The sequence below is a fragment of the Pseudochaenichthys georgianus genome, chromosome 1 (assembly GCF_902827115.2).
Source record: "Pseudochaenichthys georgianus chromosome 1, fPseGeo1.2, whole genome shotgun sequence".
Taxonomy (NCBI): Eukaryota; Metazoa; Chordata; class Actinopteri; order Perciformes; family Channichthyidae; genus Pseudochaenichthys; species Pseudochaenichthys georgianus.
This window is the reverse complement of record NC_047503.1, coordinates 40,005,483-40,029,964: the sequence shown is the minus strand read 5'-3', so window position 1 is coordinate 40,029,964 and position 24,482 is coordinate 40,005,483. Positions and strand designations below refer to the sequence as shown.

General features: G+C 43.6%; 2 protein-coding genes across 2 annotated transcripts in view; one reads left to right on the top strand and one right to left on the bottom strand.

The window, feature by feature from the left end:
• Positions 1–24,482, bottom strand: part of tbck (TBC1 domain containing kinase) — a 69,909-nt gene that overhangs the window by 16,167 nt on the left and 29,260 nt on the right. The window contains 2 exon segments of the mRNA XM_034087179.2: positions 980–1,143; positions 22,740–22,912. Coding sequence (XP_033943070.1) covers positions 980–1,143; positions 22,740–22,912 — 337 coding nt within the window.
• Positions 20,826–24,482, top strand: part of aimp1a (aminoacyl tRNA synthetase complex interacting multifunctional protein 1a) — a 54,327-nt gene continuing 50,670 nt past the window's right edge. The window contains exon 1 of the mRNA XM_034087200.2: positions 20,826–20,927. The gene's annotated coding sequence lies outside the window, so the exon portion shown is untranslated. The remainder of the gene's footprint in view (positions 20,928–24,482) is intronic.

Genomic DNA, 24,482 nt, shown 5'->3' with positions numbered 1-24,482 from the left:
CACAGCTTTGCCTAAGATCACAATAAAGGTGAACAAGAGTTGCTAAATCCTGTGAAAGTGGTCAAATCCCTTTGTCCATGAGAGTGAGCCTGAGGAGCATGTCTATCAGGAGGCTCCAGTGAGGAATTTGGCTGGAAGAGCTGCCTTTCCCAATCCTTGCTCCATGCACTAATCCTTATTGATTAATGGCTTTTTAACCCCCTTTGACAATTACCATTCCACTGTTCCTCTGAATTTTGTGCAGGCAGGGTTTCTGGGCCACTTTTCCCAGAATAGTAAATACAACATCAGTTCTTTATGTAAATAATATAGTGATTTTGTGAAGAACTACGAGGAAGATGGATTGAGGGGCTTTTGATTGTGATTAATTTCATAAACTACATTTTACGTACAAATATTTGCAACACTCAAAAGGTTTTACACACTGTCTCAAATTTGTGACAGTTATTGCATCTCCCTCTTGCTTCTTACTTAGCCTTGCTAAACAGAACAATTATAAATACTTTATTTTTCTAAATAGGTTGGACAACACGTCAAAATAACTACTTATTTTATAGTATAACTTGTCTTTAAAGTAGTGACATCAGAAGTCATCACCGCTTTAAAGACACTCAGCTGAATCACATATCAGTAAAGATGTAATGATTATAACCCCTCAAAATTAAGTTCATATTCTCTACATATCCACTACCCTGTTTTGTGTAAAGTGTAAAAAATAACATTTATGAAGCGGAAAGCATAAATGTGACTCAACAGAACCTTACCTGTAAATATCATAAGCTAGTTTTCCAATATGAAATGTCAGCAGAACATTTGTTGTTTTTGCTTTGTTGGACACAACTCAAGGGTTGTTCAAACAAGCTTGTTTATATGCCTCAGTGAAGAAAGATTGTGCAATGGATTTGAATGTTAAAACAACATTATAGAGGTAAGGGATAAGCATGTACATTTCCTGTCTTCACAGAAATGTTAAGGATACTCCTCTAAATTGCGGATGTCGACTGCAACGATTTTGGGTTTGCCGGCTCTGGTCCTTTTGCCGGGTCCGGACAATGACAGCTCACACAGGTCGATCAAGTCCTCGGCCGAGATCCGCGGGGCAACTTCTGCTTTCAGGTCACACAACGCCAGAGGGTCCCGGGACTACAAGACAAGAAGTCACAGGAGATCAGATGAAAAGGAAAGTGCAATGCTGGCTTTCAAGGAATTTCTGAATAGAATTTGAATATAGATAGAATAGGAGGGATGAAACCCTCTTTCATGGTCACACATGCAGAGCACACAGCACACACAGTGACATTTGTTCTCTGCTTTTAACCCATCCTAGTACCAGGAGCAGTGGGCAGCTATTGTACAGCGCCCGGGGGAGCAATGGGAGTGGGGGGTTCAATCAATCCACAACTTTATTAATCCCGCAAGGGGCAATTGGTTATGAGCAGCTTATGTCATGTACACAGGCAGGAACATACAGGAAGAAAACACACAGAAACACCCGGGAGCAGAGGTGTGGATCATTCCAATTCACACGATAAATAGTTCATAGCATCACAATAATAAATAAATAAAGAATCAAGTTAAAAAGCCTATCAAGAATTGTAAAGTTTGAGTGCAGAGGGGATGAATGATTTTGAAAAGCGATTTGTCTTAAGAGCAGGTAGAGCATATCTACACCCTGATGGCAACAGATGACATTCATCTGCAAGAACATGACCTGGAGAGGCCAGTATGCTCTCTGCTTTCCGCAGTTGTTGTTGGTTGCAAAAGGAGTTTAAGTCTCTCTGCTTCACTCCGATGACCTTAGAGCAGGTTTTAACAATGTTGTTTAGGCTGTTCCTGTCTTTCAGTGTAAGGCTATGGAACCAGGGTTGTCTGGTGCCTTCCTCAAGGGCACCACGGCAGGGCCCAGGAGGTAAACTGGGACCTCTCCAAGTAGCAGTCCACACATTACATGTCATTTGTTAGAGGCTTTTATCCAAAGCGACTTACATAAATTCAGTACTGTGGACAATCCCCACAGGAGCAATTTGGGGTGAAGTGTCAAATTACGAAAGGTAGACAGAAAGTAAGTGTCGGGTTGGATATTGTTGCTCCTTGAAACTAGGAGACCAGAGATTAGACTGGAATTATTTGTTTACTAAATTCTCTCCTTGAAATATTTCAGAATATTCTTGCAAACATGATTTTAATCACTTTATGAAACCAGAAAAACAGAACCACAGATGCCCAGCAGCAGCGACCAGAACATTGTCTTTCACTAGCTACCACGTTTGCTGCCAAATGGGTTCATTAACTCACCGAGCCAGAAGCATCGCTGCAGGGGAACCCTGGTCTCGGTGTAAAACCTCTATGATTCCCCACATGATCCGAGATATTTGGAAACATAACATTTTAAAGAACTGAGAATGCTGATGGGCTTTTTTTACCCTAAGGCACTTCAAAACAATAACAAACAAAGTTGTGATTTGAGTGGTAATTAGGCTGTGGTGCACTTCATTTAATTGTTATGCGAGTTAAATAGTGCATAAATACTAACAACACCTATATATGAATTTCAGCACATTGTGTGGAAGCCATAACAAATCAGAGACAGACCACATGATGAGTTGGTTGAGCACCAAGCCTCTGCCTGCCAACTATTAAATACAATGATTGATAAAAGCAAAAACTCCATTGGCATTTTGAACAATGTTTCCATCTAGCGGCGAAAAAATAATTGACTTGTGAGTCCAGAAATTATTTTAAAGAACGTATCAATTATGTGAAAATGTAACTTGGTCTAAGACCTTGGAATTGCAGTTATTATTGTTTTCTTTAATCATCCTTTCAAGAGACATGTTCAACTGCCACCTGATGCCTTAAATGTAGTTAATAGATGAGGCCAAAACAAAAGTCACACCCACTAAATACATGGCCAAAAAGTGAAATGTTTTAATTAGAAACATTCATTTTGAATTCAGGAACAGTAACCCAACTCCACAACATCACACAGCAGAAATGATGCAATCTGCGACACTATTAAAAAAAGTTGAGTCAACAACGCCTTGTCAAAATGACCACAATAACTGAAATTGTATTAAGACATGGTGATTTTTCATCACAGTCAGGGAACTATGTCAAAAAGCAAACTTGTTATCGGTCAAAATGTTGCCAGGTTTAGTGAAAAACTACCACACACACACACACACACACACACACACACACACACACACACACACACACACACACACACACACACACACACACACACACACACACACACACACACACACACACACACACACACACACACACACACACACACACACACACACACACACACACACACACACACACACACACACACACACACACACACACACACACACACACACACACACACACACACACACACACACACACACACACACACACACACACACACACACACACACACACACACACACACACACACACACACACACACACACACACACACACACACACACCTTCTTCAGGCATTTCACTTTTTCAATTAAAGTTGGGTAACGTTTGTAAAGTGCTGCAAGAGTAAACGTGAAGACTGTGGCAACAGCAAATTACGGTTTATATTCCTGTTGTTCTTTTTCAAATTGCGTCAATAGGAATGCGAACATAAGCAACAGAAACAACGGTGAATTCTCTTGGCAGATAATCCGGCTTGAATCCTTAACAATAGAAAGTGGACATTAGGGAAACTTTGTCCTTTAGCTTTGACGTTTGAGCACCATTGATGCAACCTCAGTCTGCCTTCTCTCTTCTCACTGAGGGTTATTTTGCTGCGACCGGACGTCAGCAATGATCTCCACAGGGCTTTATTTGAAAAAAAATTATTTGAACTAAGAAACTACCTAATAGAGTTCATTGTAAACATTTTAAACTGTTGAATGAACTGTAAATCAAATGATGTTAAAATTGGAAGGAATTTGTATTGTATGTATAATAGTGTTAACAAACAATTGAGAGGTCAGGTGCCCTTTGTCAATAATAAAACCGAGATTTGTGCAAATTTGGAAAAAACATGACTGCACTAAAGACATTGACATATTTATATAGTTTTTTGGCAAAGTCATCCCCCCTTTTTCAACGAGAATTCTTAATAGCAGTTTCTACACCCAGGGCTCTGTTTTTGAGTTTATTTTTTCTAATATTCCCCATTGAGACTAAAATGTTCCATATAGGTTTACACAGAAACAATACCAGCCTAACTTTCTGCTGTTAATCTTTGTTTTACATTTTGATGAGCTTTCAAAAGCACATGAGCTTCAAAGATAGTGCTAAAACCATACTGTAAATGTAGTTTATTAGTTTCAAATATAACTTGTGCTCAGTTATTAGTACTATAAACAGGATTAAATAAAATACACTGGGAGCAGAGAGTTGCACCAATCTCTCTTTTGAATGTGAAATGACCAGACTCAGCTTGTGTGTGTTCAGCTGGGACTTTTTGCTGTGATGAGCAATGATTACAGTCCTGTTGACGATCACAAACCGTTTAATCACAGAAGCAGCGGCGCATGTGGCTTTCGTTTACCAATACTAATGAGTAAATACTAATGAGTAAATACTAATGAGTAAATACAGGGTGAAAAGAGGACACGAGAAGAACAGGAAATCAATGATAAATAGATGCTAAATCCACACTTTTCTTAATGCGTCCAAACAAACACAAAGAAATATGTTAAGTTGAAGGGTGGGTCGACTTGTCTTCTTTTAGACAAGGAATGCTTTTAAAAGATTACTTTACTATTTATTTTTACCAAGAATTGTCCTTCAACAAAAAAAACACTTACCAGGAAACCACAGATAAGCAGTTGTTTTGACAACCCTCCAATGCTAATCTGTTCTGTGCACATCATTAAAAGGAAACTGACAGATGGGTGTCGGCAAACATTTTTAACATTTCCCAAGAATGTCCTCGCTAGGTCAGAATCTCTTGTCACAACATGTTGATTCTGACCTACAGTATAGTAATTATAAAACGCCCATGGTTTTCTTGTAAATCAGGTTGATTACAGTGAAATGCTGATTTATCGTGGCATTTGTATGACTTCCAATGTACTGATGAAACAGCAATCAAGCCGGTTGTCCCCTGGTTGGGAGGTTTACTTTAAAATGTAATCCGTTACAATTACTAGTTACTTGTAAAAGAAATGTAATCAGTAACGTAAGCCGAGTATCAAATATCAAAGTTATGTAACTTGATTAGTTCCTGTTACTTTTTGATTGCCACAAAAACTAGATGTTTTTTTACTTAAAGTTGGGTTAGGTAATTTTGGAGAAACCAGCTCGAGTGCGCTAGAATTTGAAAATGCACAACCGGAAAAAATCTGCCACTTCCTTCAGACTTCCCTTACAGAGCCCCTCCTCCAACACACACGAACGCGCACATGACCAATGAGGGCACGAGATAGGTAGGCCATCCAGTTACTTTAGCCGGGCCGGCTCAGATGATTGGTCGTGCTTTTTACAGCCCCACGGCTTCCACAGATGAGATTTTTTATATGTATTTATTGTCAAAGCATTTAATATATTCATTGCTATCGGGATGTTAAGAGCATTCCATGGAATATAACAAAAAGTGTTAATAAATTACCTAACCCACCTTTAAATGTATTATGAGACAACAGAACAATGTCACCTTAGAAAAGAGGACACTGAGATATTTACAATCCGAAATGTATCCTCGGCTCAGTAAAAGCCTGCATTGAAGCATATAGCCTATTCATCACCACTGAAACATATGAGCACATACCACAGTTAAACTCACACACAGTATTTTATGAACATATAGGTTCACCTACTGCATTACAAAGTCCAAGTGAAAGTCGTAAAGTAAATTCAGGTGTAGATTCACACTTAAAGTAATAGCCTATAGAACAGTAAAGCTTACAGAGAAGAAATACAATCTGCTCCTTTTACAACAAACACAATATGGTCTTTCTATTTCTTTAGTACCAGTTTAATCATGCAGGTTATCCCTGATCCCTGAAGAATTCAACTGTAATCTGATAACGTCTTTTTTATGTAGCTCTAAAGAATATAATAACCTATGTTATGTATCCTGATTACGTAATCCCATTGTACACATATCATTTGTGACTCGACAAGCCTGGCCGTCACACATCTCTAGAGAGTTGAATGGGTTCAGTTGTTGCCTGATCACATGCATAAGCACATTTTCCGTGTGCTGATCAGTAAATATTATTCGGAACAAATCGATCTACGTAAGTAAATCCCAACAATATTTCTACAAATGGATGTATCCATACACATCGAATAGAAGAGACTGAAATAGGAACAAATGTGCAGCCTGTCATTGCCTGAGACTGACGGAGCAGTTAAATGTCATGGAAAGAAGTGCGTGCCAACAGAGAAAGGTTTAATGACACTTTCGCATTTCATTGGCGTGACAGTGATGAGGCTAAATAGGAGCTGCTGATAAAAACAAAATCCTCTGCAGTGGTTTGTGCAAACACTTTAATGCTCATAGCACACAGTTGCCAAAAGAACTCCAATCACTTCACATAAGAGAGATGGCATTCATCCTACTTTGGAAGGTGCAGATCTCATTTCGGCAAACATTTCAGGGCTTTGTGGACTTAATCCATGACAAACTGGAGTTGAGACCAGGAGGCGGAGTCGCAGTCTTACACGCTTCTCTGCGCTCTCTCCTAGGCAGTCATCCATAGGAATCCCGAACCCAATAAAATACCCAATATTAGCGGTGTGTGTGTCTGCCCAAGGACAATTTAAGGTAAAACCTAATAGAGGTGTCATGCATAATAACTAGGGCCGGGACTTTAACGCGTTAATTCAGATTAATTAATTACACAAAAATTAACGCGTTAAAAAAATTAACGCATTTTAATCGCACTTATTTTTGCACAGCGGAACGTTTCTCACTGGATGAGTTTCAGGCGTACCGATTATACTGGAGCACCAACGATAGTTACGGCTGTAACTACGGTTCTATGAGTCCCGGATGACCGCCAGAGGCGGTGCTTTAGCACTGGATATGTCCATCGCGCGCATGCGCAGCTCGAGTACCAATAACAACAAAGTCACCTGTGACCCACGTGACACCGGCTATATCAGCCGGTATTGTCAGAGGATCTGTTCCCCGAATCTTCTCGCGAGCACACAAGAATTCTGAGTGACAGGGAACTCTGGCGGTCATCCGGGACTCATAGAACCGTAGTTACAGCCGTAACTATCGTTCTATTTCGTCCCTACTGACCGCCAGAGGCGGTGCTTTAGCACTGGATGACCTATACCAACAATGTCATGAAGAATCCAAGCCCTTGCTCACCACTGGAAGCAGCGGAGCTCGGCAAAAGGACCACGCCCAAAGAATGGGGAGTGGCGACATTGACCTGATGACAACTGGAGAATGTGCCAGAAGACGCCCACGACGCCGCGGCGCAGATGGTCTCCAGGGGCACCCCTCTCAGGGCAGCCCAATATGTTGAGATGCTCCTTGTAGAGTGGCATCTCAGCCTGGTGGCAGGGGGCGGCCACTGGCCCCGTAAGCCTGTGAGATGGTATCGACAACCCAGTGGGGAAGCCACTGGTTAGAGGGCCTAACCTCCTTTAGTGCCGCCAGGGCAAACTCAAGAGTTGCTCCTCCTGCCGTATACAGGCAGTAGCCTTGATATACGCCCTTTGGGCACCCCCCGGGCACAGCAACTTCGATGTGCCGTACTCCTGAATGTCAAAGCGTGCCAGCTGGGCAGGCTGATTGAAGTGAGTTTGTGGAAGGACCCCGGGCGGGAATGCCACATTTGCCCAAAGGGCAACGCATGAGAGTCCCACCTCGGGCATGTATTGTTCATGGAGAGGACATGCAACTCCCCGACTCACTTCCCTGAGGCTATGGCAAGCAGAAATGCTGCCTTTGTGGGCAGCCACCTAAGCCCCACCTGGGCCAGGGGCTCGATGGGAGGAGGTGATAGGGCATCCGGCAGCAAGGGCAGGTCCCAAGCCGGAGCCCTCGGGGTGCAAGGGGGACGCTGCCGTAAAGCCCCTCTCATAAAGAGGGACACCGACCTGTGGCACCCCGCCGTCGACCCGAACATGTCGGGCAGAATCGCAGCCACATAATTCAGAGTGGAGTGAGAACGTCCACTATCTAGAAGGGACTGTTGTCTAAGCAACAATGTACATGCTGTCCCCAAGGAACACGCACATTCTTGCCCCCCAGTTGGGGTAGAAAGTGCGTGAGTGCAAGCTGCACGGCCCGAAGCTCTAGCACGTTGACCCGGTGCGCACTCTGCTGGGCAGACCACTGACCCTGAACGGTCCTGCCCTGCCGCACTGCACCCCACCCTGAGAGACATGCACCTATGGTGATGGTCTCCTGGCGGGATGGGATGGCGCCCATGGGCACGCCTACCAGAGATAGGCCTTGCCCCTCCAGCGTGACGGAGAGTGGAGCAATGCTGCGACACCCTGACTTCACTGTGCCTGTGCCACTTGGCGTCCAAGTGAAGGCTGTTCAGCCACATCTGCATGGGGCGCAACGACAGTGGGCCTAAGGGCCCAGCGGCCGAGGCAGCTGCCAGTCTGCCCAAGGGCCGGAGGAACTGAATATAAGGCACCCTCTTGCCCGGCCCACGTGGAAGTAGGCATCCCTCGGTTGGGAACCACTCCACCTGTGCGTATGCAGTAGTCAGCATATAGAATGGCAGCACCTTCAGGAATCTGTTGATTCCTCTGAGGTCCAAGATCGGGCGAAATCCGCCGACTTTCTTGCTCACGAGAAAGTATGCCGAGTAGAACCCCCTGGCTAAGCAGAGGGTCTTACTGGGTTGATTGCGTCCTTGGACAAAAGGACGGACAACTCTTGGCCCAGAGGTAGGGCCCCTGCCGGATCGCTGACGACTGTCAATTAGACCCAGCCGAAGGCTAGGGGCCGGAGCTGCGGTCCGTACCCCTGGGTTAAGGTGAAAACCACCCAAGGGACGGAAGTACAGACTGCCCAGAAACTGAGCTGCTGCTGGGAAAGCAGCCGCCGACCACCCTCGGGATTTCAGAGCCCAGCCCCCCGGACCCTGGAGCCTCTTGGGGGGTTCCGGTCAGGCTCTGGGGCACGAGGCCGCCTGGAAGGCGGGCGACATGGGGCACGAAAGTCATTGGGAGGCGGTTGAGTGGGCCGCTAAGACCTCTAAGAGTGCTGCTGCCTGGTCTGCCTAGCTTGGGCGGCACACTCCAGTGCCTCCGAGGGCAGCTGATCTAAACAGCTCCCCTGGCTCGACTGGTACGTGACGGAGGACTCTCCGTCAACCGGAGGAGGTGCGTCAGCCGAAGGAGGGGCGCCAACCGAAGGAGGGGCGCCCACCGAAGGAGGGGGGTGGGGGGGGGGTTAGCAGCCCCTACACCGGGCCCAGGCTGAAGGGCCAAGACGCGACTTCATCATGCCCCTATCGGCAGCTAGCCGATCCACTTTAGAGGACAGCCTATTTCTAGTCCTTCTATTGGGGGGAGCACACAAAGCCATCGCTCCCTCAAGTCGCCGGGAACGGCCGAATTGATCTGGAGGAGTACGTGACAAGGAGAGGTGTCTGTTGGCTGCTGCCAGACGTTCCACCTCAGTGATTCGAGCCACTCTGAGCACCCGAGGCATGCAGCTACAGCTCATGCAGGCGTTTACCGTGAGAACCTCCCTCAGATGCTCGAATTTCGTCCCCACTGACCGCCAGAAGCGGCCGAGGCAGGAGGGGCAGCGGTCGTGGCCGTCCTCGGGCTCAAGAGAAACCCTACAGGCGCTACATGAATGAACCATTCTGTAGGTAGCCAGATGCAGCGTACCGGGAGCGGGTGCGGGAACACGCCTTCACCAGCTACCTGCTTAATGGAAAGAGTAGAGCGTTGCTGCTACTCGCCGAACAGAAAGAGGGATGTAATTACACCCACGTTACGGCAGAGGGAGCGGGATCACTGCCTTCACCTAGCTGGATTAGTAAATAAGGCAGTTTACCAAGAGCGGGGGCGAAAACACTGCCTTCACTGGCTGAGCTAGAGGCGAGTGCCAGATGCAGCGTAACCGGGAGCAGGTACGGGAACACAGCCTTCACCAGCTACCTGCTTAACGGAACCAGGCAGTTTAGCGTCTACCAGGAGCGGGGGCGAGAACACTGCCTTCACTGGTTAAATTAAGACGAATGCCAGATGCAGCGTAACCGGGAGCGGGTGCGGGAACGCAGCCTTCACCAGCTACCTGCTTAACAGAATAAACAAGGCAGTTTAGCGTCTACCAGGAGCGGGGGCGAGAACACTGCCTTCACTGGTTGAGTTAGAGACGAATGCCAGATGCAGCGTAACCGGGAGCGGGTGCGGGAACACAGCCTTCACCAGCTACCTGCTTAACAGAAAAACAAGGCAGTTTGGCGTCTACCAGGAGCGGGGGCAAGAACTGCCTTCACTGGTTGAGTTAGAGACGAATGCCAGATGCAGTGTAACCGGGAGCGGGTGCGGGAACACAGCCTTCACCGGCTACCTGCTTAACGGAGAAACAAGGCAGTTCCGCGTCTACCAGGAGCGGGGGCGAGAACACTGCCTTCACTGGTCGAGTTAGAGACGAATGCCAGATGCAGCGTAACCGGGAGCGGGTGCGGGAACACAGCCTTCACCAGCTACCTGCTTAACAGAAAAAACAAGGCGGTTTGGCGTCTACCAGGAGCGGGGGCGAGAACTGCCTTCACTGGTTGAGTTAGAGACGAATGCCAGATGCAGTGTAACCGGGAGCGGGTGCGGGAACACAGCCTTCACCGGCTACCTGCTTAACGGAAAAACGAGGCCGTTTGGCGTCTACCAGGAGTGGGGGCGAGAACTGCCTTCACTGGTTAAGTTAGAGACGAACGCCAGATGCAGTGTAACCGGGAGCGGGAACACAGCCTTCACCGGCTACCTGCTGAACGGGAAGAGTAGAGCGGTGCTACTACTCGCCGAACAGAAAAAGGGATGTAGCTACATCCGCATTACCGGTAGAGGGAGCGAGAGCACTCCCTTCACCTAGCTGGGTAAAATAAAGAAGCTAACAGTATACGCAAGACGTTAGCCGAGCGGCTGCTGCTAACGATCAAGCGAGATCAAGTCAAATAACACACATGTTTAAGACCAGATAACTAGCTTCTAAAGAATAGAATAGCACAGAGCCGTAGTTACAGCAGTAACCATGGCCAGGGCTCACACGGCATCTAACCGTAGTTACAGTAGTAACTATGGCCAGTACTTACACGGCTTAGCACCGTCGTTACAGTCGTAACTCTGGCCAGTACTTGCACGGCTTGGATACTTACACAGCATAGAGCCGTAGTTACAGTAGTAACTCTGGCCAGTACTTGCACGGCTTGGAACCGTAGTTACAGTAGTAACTATGGCCAGTACTTACATGGTTTAGAACCGTAGTTACAGTAGTAACTATGGCCATTACACGGCATAGAGCCGTAGTTACGGTATTGCCTATGGCCAGTACGTGCACGGCTTGGACCGTAGTTACAGTAGTAACTATGGCCAGTACTTACGGCTTAACCCCGTAGTTACAGTATTAACTATGGCCAGTACTTACACAGCTTGGAACCGTAGTTACAGTAGTAATTATGGCCAGTACTTACGGCTTAGAACCTTAGTTACAATAGTAACTGTGGCCAGTGCCTAAAAGTGTCAGCCAACGGCTGCCCACTAGACAATATAATATTGGGAGGATGAAATCCTCCTTAATGGCCATACATGCAGAGCACACACAGTGAAGATTGTTCTCTGCATATCGTCCTAGTGCTAGGAGTCTAGTACTAGGAGCAGTAAATACCACGATATAGCGCTACTGCAACCGGTAAAAGAAAATCATTCCTGCAATATTGGTTACTGCTGAATGGTCAGAAATCAAACACGAAGTATATGAAACAACTGGGGGGATTCTTTGCTTTAAAGCCCTGTGGAGAGGTGTGTGTGTGTGTGTGTGTGTGTGTGTGTGTGTGTGTGTGTGTGTGTGTGTGTGTGTGTGTGTGTGTGTGTGTGTGTGTGTGTGTGTGTGTGTGTGTGTGTGTGTGTGTGTGTGTGTGTGTGTGTGTGTGTGTGTGTGTGTGTGTGTGTGTGTGTGTGTGTGTTTACCGGGAGCAGCAGCGAGAGCACTGCCCTCACCGGCTGAGTTAAATAGTGAAGCTTAACCGTACATGCAAGGTGTTAGCCAAGCGGCTGCTGCTAACAATCAAGCAACCAAGTCAGAACACAATGTTAAGACCAGATAATTAGCTTCTAAGAAAGAGAACAGCCCGCATAGAACCGTGTCTGGTTACAGTAGTAACCGCACATGCCGAGCACACAGCACCCGCCGTGAAGATGTTCTCTGCATATCATCCTAGTGCTAGGAGTCTAGTACTAGGAGCAGTAATACAACGAACTAGCGCTACTGCAATCAAACCCTATGCTACAGGGAGCGGGAGCACTGCCCTGAGTTAATAGTTAAGCTCAACAGCAAGGTGTTAGCCAAGCGGCTGCTGCTAACAATCAAGCGACCAAGTCAGAACACAAATGTTAAGACCAGATAATAGCTTCTAGAAAATAGAAAGTACTTACCTTACTTTCTGCATCTAAACGAAAAAACGGGTTTAAAGTATGACACTCTTGGCTTTCCATACTAAATCGAATGAGGGACGCAGCCAAAGCTGGGACTCAAATGCTAATGATAGCTCGGGCACAACGCCACAAGCAGAACTTTCAGAAGAGCATAAGGGCAACTTTATGGGAGAGGAAGCGGGAACACTGTCGTCACCAGAAAGTCTAAGCCACAAACAATAAGACGGTAATCAGGACAACTTGGCTGGGAGCGGGTGTGGAAACACAGCCATCACTAGCAACAAGCTGACACAAACCTGTCTGTCGAGGCTCTGCACAGCCGGCGCAGCTCCTGGAGGACGCGTCTAACGACCCGTAGCTCCGACTGTCAGTCGCGAAGCTTCACGCAGCTAGCTGTTTGCAGAGAAATCCCTCCGATCAAACGTTCAAGCCTGAACGCTGTAGGCTACGAAAACGTAGCCACGGTACCCTCGCGCAGCGAGAAGATGAAAAGGAACAGATCCTCTGACAATACCGGCTGATATAGCCGGTGTCACGTGGGTCACAGGTGACTTTGTTGTTATTGGTACTCGAGCTGCGCATGCGCGCGATGGACATATCCAGTGCTAATGCACCGCCTCTGGCGGTCAGTAGGGACGAAATAGAACTAACGTTCATGACTTCAGCATGGGACTTCAAACAACAACAAACCACGGTGAACAATAGTCAAACATGAACTAACAATAAATTTGCATATCACCGCAGCACATCAAGCCTAAAGTATCACCTAAATGCAAAGCATGTAGCAGCTAGCGTGGACGTTAGCCCGACTCCGAGTGCAAGGAACCACACCCTGACCCAACCCACACTCAACCAGATGACTGGTTTCAGGGCCAGGATAAGTCAGTCCACGTCTGAGAGAATAACCAGCTCCCTGGCTCACTGGATTGCACTCGACTGTCGACCACCTCGTGGAAATTGCTTCTCTGTTCTCAGGTCAAATATGTATATTTGATTAAAAATGCGATTAATTTCGATTAATTAATTACAAAGCCTCTAATTAATTAGATTAATTTTTTTAATCGAGTCCCGGCTCTAATAATAACCTAATAAAAGTAAATGTAACAACTACTACAGTGCAACAAAACAGGAAGATTAAATGTGGTCTCTTAAACATAAGATCTCTAGCATCTAAAGCAATATTGGTAAATGATTTAATATCAGATTATAATATTGATATATGCTGTCTCACTGAAACTTGGTTGAGACATGAAGAATATGTCAGCATAAATGAGGCCACTCCACCCAGCCATGTCAACACTCATATTGCTCGAGGCACGGGCCGAGGAGGTGGAGTTGCAGCAATATTTGACTCATGTTTACTTATCAATACTAAACCAAAATTAAATTATACCTCCTTTGAAAGCCTCGTTTTTAGTCTTACGCATCCGACCTGGAACATTTTGCAGCCAATCTTATTTGTTACAGTGTATCGTGCACCAGGTCCTTATTCAGAATTCTTATCAGAATTCTCTGAGTTGTTATCAACTTTGGTTCTTAAAACAGACAAAGTAATTATCGTAGGTGACTTTAATATTCATGTTGACGATGATAAAAATATCTGTCGCATTTAACTCTATATTAGATTCTGTTGGTTTCTGTCAGAGTGTAAATAAACCAACCCACTGCTATAATCACACTCTCGACCTTGTTCTGACTTATGGTATTGAAATTGAGCAACTATTAGTCGAACCGCATAATCCTGCTTTATCCGACCATTTCTTAGTAACTTTTGAAGTACTGTTACTAGACTACAAAGCATTAGTCAAAAGCTCTTGCAGCAGAAACCTATCTGTTAGTGCTATAGCCACATTTAAGGAAGAGATTCCACCAATACTTAACTCGATAGCATGTCTGCATGTAGGGGAGGAAACTTATACAAAATGTACACCACCCCAAATTGATCATGTTGTTGATAGTGCTATAGATGCGCTGCGAATAAAATTAGACTCTGTTGCTCCTTTGAAAAACAAGAAAATAAAACAACATAGATTAGCTCCATGGCATAATGCCGAAACCCGCAAAATAAAGCAAAAGTCTAGACAACTTGAAAGGATATGGCGTTCCACTAAACTGGAAGAATCTCGTTTCATTTGGCATATTAATCTCAATGAATATAAGAAAGCACTGCGTAAAGCGAGAGCAGCCTACTACTCTTCATTAATAGATGAGAATAAGAATAATGCAAGATTTCTTTTCAGCACTGTAGCCAGGCTGACAGAGAGCCACAGCTCCATTGAGCCTTCTATTCCCATAGCACTCAGTAGTAATGATTTTATGTGCTTTTTTAACGATAAAAGTGTTACTCTTAGAAACAAAATTAATGACCTCTTGCCTTTGACCAGTATAGTGTTATCAACAGCTCCCGGAAACGTAAGTTCTAATATTACACTAGATAGTAAACTAGAATGCTTTTCAGCCATAAACCTTGAACAATTACATTCAATGATTCTCTCTTCTAAACCATCAACGTGCATGTTAGACCCAATTCCAACTAAGCTGTTGAAGGAAGTTTTTCCATTAATTAGCACTTTAATTAAATATTATGAATATGTCTTTGTTATCAGGCTATGTTCCACAATCATTCAAAGTAACAGTGATAAAACCGCTTCTTAAAAAGCACAACCTCGATCCAGAGGTTTTAGCCAACTATAGACCTATTTCTAATCTTCCGTTCCTCTCAAAAATTCTTGAGAAAGCGGTCGCAAAACAGCTGTGTGATTACTTAAAAAACAATGATTTATTTGAAGATGTTCAGTCTGGCTTTAGAACACATCATAGCACAGAGACAGCTCTGGTTAAAGTCACAAATGACATTCTAATAGCCTCAGACAAGGGACTTGTCTCTATTCTTGTTTTGCTCGATCTCAGTGCTGCATTTGATACTATCGACCATGACATCCTATTGCAGAGACTAGAGCACTTAGTTGGCATACAGGGAACTGCTTTAGGCTGGTTTAGGTCCTATCTATCTGAACGCTCTCAGTTTGTACGTGTTAACGATGAATCTTCCACGCAAACCAAAGGGCTCAGTGCTCGGACCTATTTTGTTCACATTATATATGCTTCCGTAAGGCAATATTATAAGGAATCATTCTGTAAACTTTCATTGTTATGCGGATGATACTCAACTATATTTATCAATCAAGCCTGATGAAATTAATCATCTAAATAAAATTCAAGACTGCCTCAAGGACTTAAAAACGTGGATGACCTTAAACCTTTTGATGTTAAACACGACCAAAACTGAAGTTATTGTACTTGGCCCGAAGAATCTACGAAACAAATTATCTAAAGATATACTAACTATGGATGGCATTATTTTGGCCTCCAGTGAGACTGTAAGGAATCTTGGTGTTATATTTGATCAGGATTTATCCTTTAACGCTCACATAAAATCAATTTCAAGGACCGCCTACTTCCATCTACGTAACATTGCAAAAATCAGGCATATCTTGCCTCAAAACGATGCAGAGAAACTAGTCCATGCATTTGTTACTTCTAGGCTGGATTATTGTAACTCTTTATTATCAGGGAGTACCAAGAAGTCAGTCAAGTCGCTTCAGCTGATTCAAAATGCTGCAGCTCGTGTACTAACCAGAGTTAGGAAAAGGGACCACATTACTCCTGTTCTGGCTGCCTTACACTGGCTCCCTATAGAACACAGGATAGAATTTAAAATTCTTCTTCTCGCCTACAAAGCCCTTAATGGGCAGGCGCCATCTTACCTTAAAGAACTCATTATACCCTACTGTCCTACTAGGGCATTGCATTCCAAGAATGCAGGGTTGTTGGTTGTTCCTAGAATCTCTAAAAGTACAATGGGAGCCAGAGCCTTTTCTTATCAAGCTCCACATTTGTGGAATCAGCTTCCAGTTTGTGTTCGGGCGGCAGACAGCCTATCCGTTTTTAAGAGTGCGCTTAAGACCTTCCTTTTTGATAAAGCTTATAGTTAGGGCTGATTAGATTCAGCCCCTAGTTTTGCTGATATAGGCTTAGTTTGTCGGGGGACATCTTACTTCTTCCTTCTCTCTGTCTGTACCTGTGTACTCTCATGTTCCGATTAACCCAGCTTCCCCAAATGTCTTTCTTTTTGGTGTCTATATACGCCGGGATCTGGAGTCATGGATGATCCTGCGGTCCTGTGTCCTGGATCGCGAGCGCTGGATCTTGAGTCGTGGCTGTGGTCCTGGGTGGATATCCTCGTGGATTCATCTTCCTATTATACACACATGCATTTCCAAACATTTGGACTACCTATGTTGCAAATGTATTATCTTTTCAATTTACACACGGCATCTATTGCACGTCTGTCCGTCCTGGGAGAGGGATCCCTCCTCTGTTGCTCTCCCTGAGGTTTCTCCCATTTTTCCCTTAAACTGGGTTTTCTTCGGAAGTTTTTCCTTGTACGATGTGAGGGTCTAAGGACAGAGGGTGTCGTATTGTCATACTGATATTCTGTACACACTGTGAAGACCACTGAGACAAATGTAACATTTGTGATATTGGGCTATATAAATAAACATTGATTGATTGATTGATTGATTGATATTGAACTGGGAACAACAGTGTCTTAGAGCTCGGATAAAGCTTGATGACAAGGTCAATGACTCATGTAAAGTGCCTTCACAAAGCGTGATTGTATCTGTGTTGAGGTTTATACACATCAAACAACACAGGCAACACAGTGTTTGAGCATCAAAAAAAAAAAGGATCTGCCAAGTCTGCAGTCAGACCGAAGGGAAGAAGCAGAGCATAATTGAGGCCATGATCTGATAAAAATGCTGACAAATACCACACACACACACACACACACACACACACACACACACACACACACACACACACACACACACACACACACACACACACACACACACACACACACACACACACACACACACACACACACACACACACACACACACACACACACACACACACACACACACACACACACACACACACACACACACACACACACACACACACACACACACACACACACACACACACACACACACACACACACACACACACACACACACACACACACACACACACACACACACACCTCTCCACAGGGCTTTAAAGCAAAGAATCCCCCCAGTTGTTTCATATACTTCGTGTTTGATTTCTGACCATTCAGCAGTAACCAATATTGCAGGAATGATTTTCTTTTTTCTTTTAAAAAGAGCAGACACTTCTAATGAAAGTTCTTCTCTATTTTTGCTGACAAAAAGAGTCCAGATGTGAACTTTTGACAACTGTCTCTGAAGTGTAATGCAGCATAAGATATTTGCTATGAACTTAAATGTGATGACTTCACAAGATCCTGAGTACATGAAGTCTAAAATGTTCAAACTGTACTGAACTATTGGAGGTATGACTTTGCAACATTAACGGACACAGCAAGATTGAATCCAACATTTTTACAAAGCTTGTAAGGTTTAGTTTTTACTGACAATGTGTCAATGTGATATTCATTCAACTCTATGGACATTTGTATATTGTTAATAATATTGAGATATTTTAATAATAATCACATGATATAATTTATTGCTGATATGTTGTAATAAATTCAAGGTTCAAGGTTCTTTATTTGTCATACGAACATAGCTACAGAGTAGTTATGTCGATGAAAATCTTAGGTCACAGGCTTCTCCAACAGTGCAACACAATAATACAGAAAAACAGAAAAATATAGTGTAAAGGAAATATTAAAAAGTAAATGCAAAAAGAAAAATAGTTTAAAGGTGAAGTAGTGAAATAAGATTCTATATGTAAGCTAATGGAATGATATATTAGATAAATAATTACTAAGTAGCAGATGAATGTTATGGATGTTGTTACAGTTCAGGTGTTTAACAGTTTTATTGCCTGCATCATATACTGTATATCATGGAGCTATTGATTTATATTGTTTGTTGATTTGCCATCCAGATGTATATAAATATTGTATACAGTATCCTTCCTAATTGGAAATGTTCAATTTCACAGTTTTACAGGTTCAAGGGTACACGTGGCGTACAAGCACTGACAAATGTACCCATGGACATCCATTCGCTCAATCACTGAAATACGAGCTCAGCCAGCTGTTAGATGACAGTGAGAAAACATCTGCTCATCCATAGAGAAAAGCACTAGCCTCCCTTGCAATTTAACACATTTGGCTTATTTGATTCGTCAAAATGAATAAGGACTTTCTAGCCTATACTAACATCATGTTCTTTATGTACAGCACATGCAGCGGCAAGCAAATACACACATCTATCCTGAGTTGAGTTGAGATGGACTACTTATACATTTAGGAACATATTGAGCTGTTTTATCTGTGCCCAAATGCTGCTCTGCTAGAGGCTGCCACAGAGGAGCGTCACTCTGCACAAATCTGCATGCAAACACTATTAACAACGAGAATGGCACTCGGAGAGAGCAGACCTCGCTTTAGCAAACGGTTCATTCACATGCTCCTCGGATGGTCCCTTCACCCAGGTTGGAAAGTCATTCATTCAACTTCAGTGTCTTCATGAATCCTAACTCGTTATGTGGAAACAACATGTTGCCTTTTTTTTTGCACTGAGCATTTATAGCTGTTTCCGATGTTTTCTGACGTAAGGGGGATTTTTCGCAGATAGAAACCCATTTTGCAACGTTGTTTGAATGCACCATGAATGCAGCACAAATGCCTCGGTCTATCTGACAATGTTAACAACTCTAAAACATTTCGGTTTCTATCGGCCCACACTATTCCACAAGGTGTCATGAAATCAGACGGACAACCACCTACCTCGATGAACCAACTAGAGATAAACTCAATTCATAACAAAGATTGATAAGACAAAGTCAATTAAATGAATATTACAAGTGTAGCACAGTGTTTGTATTTGTTTTTCCAGGATTAGATTGTCTTATTAGTGGCTCAGAAAAAGGAGAAGGAGAGCCTGTTTTCACCAATTCACTCACTCGGACCAAGCTGAGCGGACAGCAGCTGTCCAGTGAGACGGATGTGTGTTTACAAGGGCTGAGAATCTGCTGACAGAGCCTCCTGTCCTCTCACCAGGGGCACAATACTACACACATAACTCTAAGCATCAGTACAGTATTATCCACACTACTTTTACAACATGTTTGGGAAGTCAAGACATTGTGGAGTATGAGAGAATAAGTAATAATGGCTGTGCGAATGTAGTTCTTCGGTATTAGTGAGTAATGCTTGTTGTTTTATTCAATCTATTCCATAAGAGTTAAGCATAAAGGACATTTACATTTGTCAAGTCTGTTTGCTAAAAAGGACAATTAAAAAGGTTATTCCCTCAGGTACTTTTATCACCTCAGCAGTAATTAATTAAAGAGCTGACATTTCCATAACAATAAGTCTTTTTGAAGAATGATCAACAATTAAAGTGCGGTATCTTCCGACTCTCCATCCAGACCTGCGAGGAGACATCCGCCTGGGAGGGAGGAGATGGGAGCCAAATGAACCCAGCTAAGACCTCGGGCTATCGCACTACCAAACCTAATCATTGCTGACGTCCGGTCGCAGCAAAATAACCCTCAGTGAGAAGAGAGAAGGCAGACTGAGGTTGCATCAATGGTGCTCAAACGTCAAAGCTAAAGGACAAAGTTTCCCTAATGTCCACTTTCTATTGTTAAGGATTCAAGCCGGATTATCTGCCAAGAGAATTCACCGTTGTTTCTGTTGCTTATGTTCGCATTCCTATTGACGCAATTTGAAAAAGAACAACAGGAATATAAACCGTAATTTGCTGTTGCCACAGTCTTCACGTTTACTCTTGCAGCACTTTACAAACGTTACCCAACTTTAATTGAAAAAGTGAAATGCCTGAAGAAGGTGTGTGTGTGTGTGTGTGTGTGTGTGTGTGTGTGTGTGTGTGTGTGTGTGTGTGTGTGTGTGTGTGTGTGTGTGTGTGTGTGTGTGTGTGTGTGTGTGTGTGTGTGTGTGTGTGTGTGTGTGTGTGTGTGTGTGTGTGTGTGTGTGTGTGTGTGTGTGTGTGTGACATTTCAACAAAGTGCAGTCCCTGAATGTTTTTTGAAGAAGAGGGTGGGATGCAGATTGATGCGGCCATGGATCGATGCCACTACCCACCCATTTCTCATTCAGCCGAAGTCCAAGATTACAGCAATCACTTGGGCACACAAGCGATAGGGCTGACAAAGTGTTTGTGAGCATTCTGGACACGATGCACTCAGCTGTGAAAGGTAAACAAGGCTGCGCCGAGAAAACTAAAAGGCCTGTGAGAAAGACAGCATCAACCAACACTCCTCAAAAACAAGTATGTGTAAACCTAAAAACACTTTTTCTGCGTGTTTTTATATGAATGTGTATCTTTAATTCTATTTTTAAGAAGTGGCCTTATCTCTCACTTCACGTATTTTAAAAACTTCAATACAAAAAGTAAAGTTTTACTTTAAAAATGATTTACTTTATTTTTTATGAGGCAATTTGTTTATATTTGCAAAGAGAATACTGCAAAGAGAATACTGTGGCAGCGGGGTGTGGTTTGGGCGCCGGCTGCTGGAGTGAAGGGAGTGGCTCGGCCGGAGGCCAGACAGCTGATCGGAATCTGGTAATCAGTGCCGGAATAAAAGCATGTCGTAACCTGGTTCTGGTCGGTTTTTGCAGTAGGCAAATCCTGGAAGGTGGCAAAAGGACCTGTAAAGGTTGCCACATGGGCAACGTTGGAGACCCGTGGATACTTTTGTTTGGAGCTAATACACACCTGTGTTACACGAACCTGCTCTTTCCGTCCATAGTTGAACCCTGTGTGAGCGGAGAGGCTCACAAATACATTTTTTTTTTATCAATATGTGGCCACTTTGGGAAATAAAAGCTGAGGTCGACATGCACTTTATCAACAAATAAACTGTAACTTTTCATTCCTGAGGAAATCGTTCTAACATGAAAAATCAATATAGCTAAACGGGCTTACTGTACTGCTATAACATCAGGTGTTGATGTGTGAAAGGAACAGGTGTTGGGTAACAGTGAGTCACTCTGTGTGCAAATAACAACCATTATGTTCGCGGCGAAAGAAAATGCATAACAACAGTCTGAAACTATTCACGTTTGGGAAATATTTCACAAAGAAAAGTGTGACCGCTTACATGACATGTTACTTGTTAGACGCTTTTATCCAAAGCGACTTACATACTCAATACTGTGGGCAATCCCCACAGGAGCAATTTGGGGTGAAGTGTCTCAGGGACACAACGACATGCTGACTGCAGTGGGGTTTGAACCTGTGACCCCCTGATCCGAACACCAACGCACAACCCACTGCGCCACACGCCTCCTTACAATGAAGCCTCACAAGACAACTCTAATTCATAACTTAAAATAAGCTGCTGATGATTCATACATTATAAACCTTTTAATAGTCATGTCTGTAAAGAAGCAGTCTGCGTGGACGACACTGAACAAGATGTAGAGATGGCTCATATACTGACTATATGAACACATGATACATACATGGACAGAAATCAAACAAAACATTAGATAAATTAGTTATAGCCTGATATTCATATTTCGTATCAAACGGGTTTTGAAATGCAGTATTACATGAGATGTTTTCATTGTTCTTCCCATGAAAATACCTCATTATTTATATGTTATTACATGCTAAATATGTTAAGCATTAACAAAAAGGCCACGTGTTTTTTAAGATATAAAACACACAGATTTTCCTGAATCATTCAGTATCATAAAACAGGGTATGGTGAAGAAGAAATGATGTCTCTACTATAAAGTAGATTTTTATTATGTTCAGGCCTTGAAAAAGCCTCACTGTGTTGAAAGAGACAGCTCATTACCTCAGATACAAGACACCTGCAACAAAGCCGTGTACTTTACTGAACAAAGGTTACAACATAGAAACAAATTGGAAATAATTAAAAGGAGACTTTCTTCTGTCTCACTGCGGCTTAGTCACCGACTCTTAACAGGTGGATGTACTTTGTAGATAATAATGAGAATCAGTCCAGCGCTTTGTAAATAAAAGGTGGCTTACTTTAGATATCCCTGTATTTAATTGGAATTTTAGTGTGCGTGCGTGTGTATCTGTGTGTGTGTGATGAGTTACACTTACCAGGTCTGTTTTGGGCATATCCTGGTAGTCAGACGTGTAATATGACGCTGCTTTCCCAAAGCCATTGTCTCCAGCAGCCTTAGGTGGCTGAGCATGCTGTCGATAGGTAGCGCTCTTTGGAGTCCAGCAGAACAGGTTGATGGATTCACGAACACAGCGCTCAATGTCGATTTCTGTGCAACAGGAGAAAAATATAAATACATAAAGTTAAACCTAGTCAAAGTTAGCAGGGGGCCTTTTATATCCAAGAAGACTAGATAAAGTCTACAGCCATGCTAGCGGCTCACAGACACAGTTGTTTTTCAGCTAATTGCTAATGTTAGCATGCTTACATATTTAAAATGACAATGACAACACACTGAAGTTTAGCAGGTGTGATGTTTCCCCTGGTCATCACCTTATTTTAGACTGTAAGCATATTAAGATTAGCAAATTAACACAAGTTACAGCTGAACTAATAGTGTGATTGGTCTTGCAGATATTTGCTATTAAAACACAAAAAAACATTTTCGAGTCCTTTCAATTTATTCTGAGGGAAGCCATGGAATAGTGGCCAAGACATACTTCACTTAAAAGCTAAATAAACTCAGAACAGAGGGTATTTATCTGCTAATCTCTGAATGTTCACTTACCACTGACAACATTTTTACTACGAAATGATTGAACTGCTGTCAGAGCATAAAATGAATGAATAGAAATGTGAATCCCTCCCTTGAATTACACAATAAGCATAAAGGATTATGTAAATGATGTGTGGGAGGTTTAGTTGTAGACGTGAGCAACTTGACCTTAGCATTTCGCTGCCATTAATACTCATATACAGTCATTCAGCAGAGGCTTTTTAAGATCCAATCCGCCCATTGTATTGCTGCTGTACCTCATGTGAGCACTAACCCAAAACAAGTTTTTTTACAGCAAAGCAAAATGTTCTTCTGTTCCCCTTAATGCCATCCTTCCCCTGCTTCTTACTTTGAGAATAGAGAGGATTAGGAAACAGGGACTCTGGATTAGCCGAGGATTTGTGTAAATTAGGAATTCTTTCCTTCACACTCTTAACACTGACAGGCTCTCTCTTTCACTCCCCTTTTTTCTGGTGGATAACAAGCAAGTTGGCCTAATGAGCACTCCTTGGTATGACCTGCACCTGGCCCAGGCTCAAGGGAAATGATTAAAAATATGTATATTTCCCCGACGATATGTCCCACAGCGGCGTCGAGGTTAGGATGCTGTCAGCTCTCATGGGACTCTCACAGACTCAGTTACAAGGTTCATTCGAGTGAAAAACACATCGGTGGTCCGAGATTCCTCACCGAGAGGCTCGCATGCAGTTCAGGGAAAACACATGTTCCCCTAGGGCAGGGATGGGCAAACGGCCCCCACCTCCTCTTTTTGCGGCCCCTTATAAACAACGTAATTCATTTAAAAATATATATATATATATAATATATATTTGTAATGTTTTGGGTGTGATCCTGGATAACAACCTGTCCTTCACTGCAAATATCGCTGCTACAACCCGCTGCTGCAGATACACGCTTTTCAACATCAGGAAGATATGTCCCCAGCTGACCCAGAAAGCCACGCAGGTTCTGGTCCAGGCTCTCGTCACCTCACGCCTAGACTACTGCAACTCCCTCCTGCTGGTCTACCTGCACGTGCCATCCGACCTCTGCAGCTCATCCAGAATGCAGCGGCTCGTCTGGTCTTCAACCTTCCTAAATTCTCCCACACCACTCCGCTCCT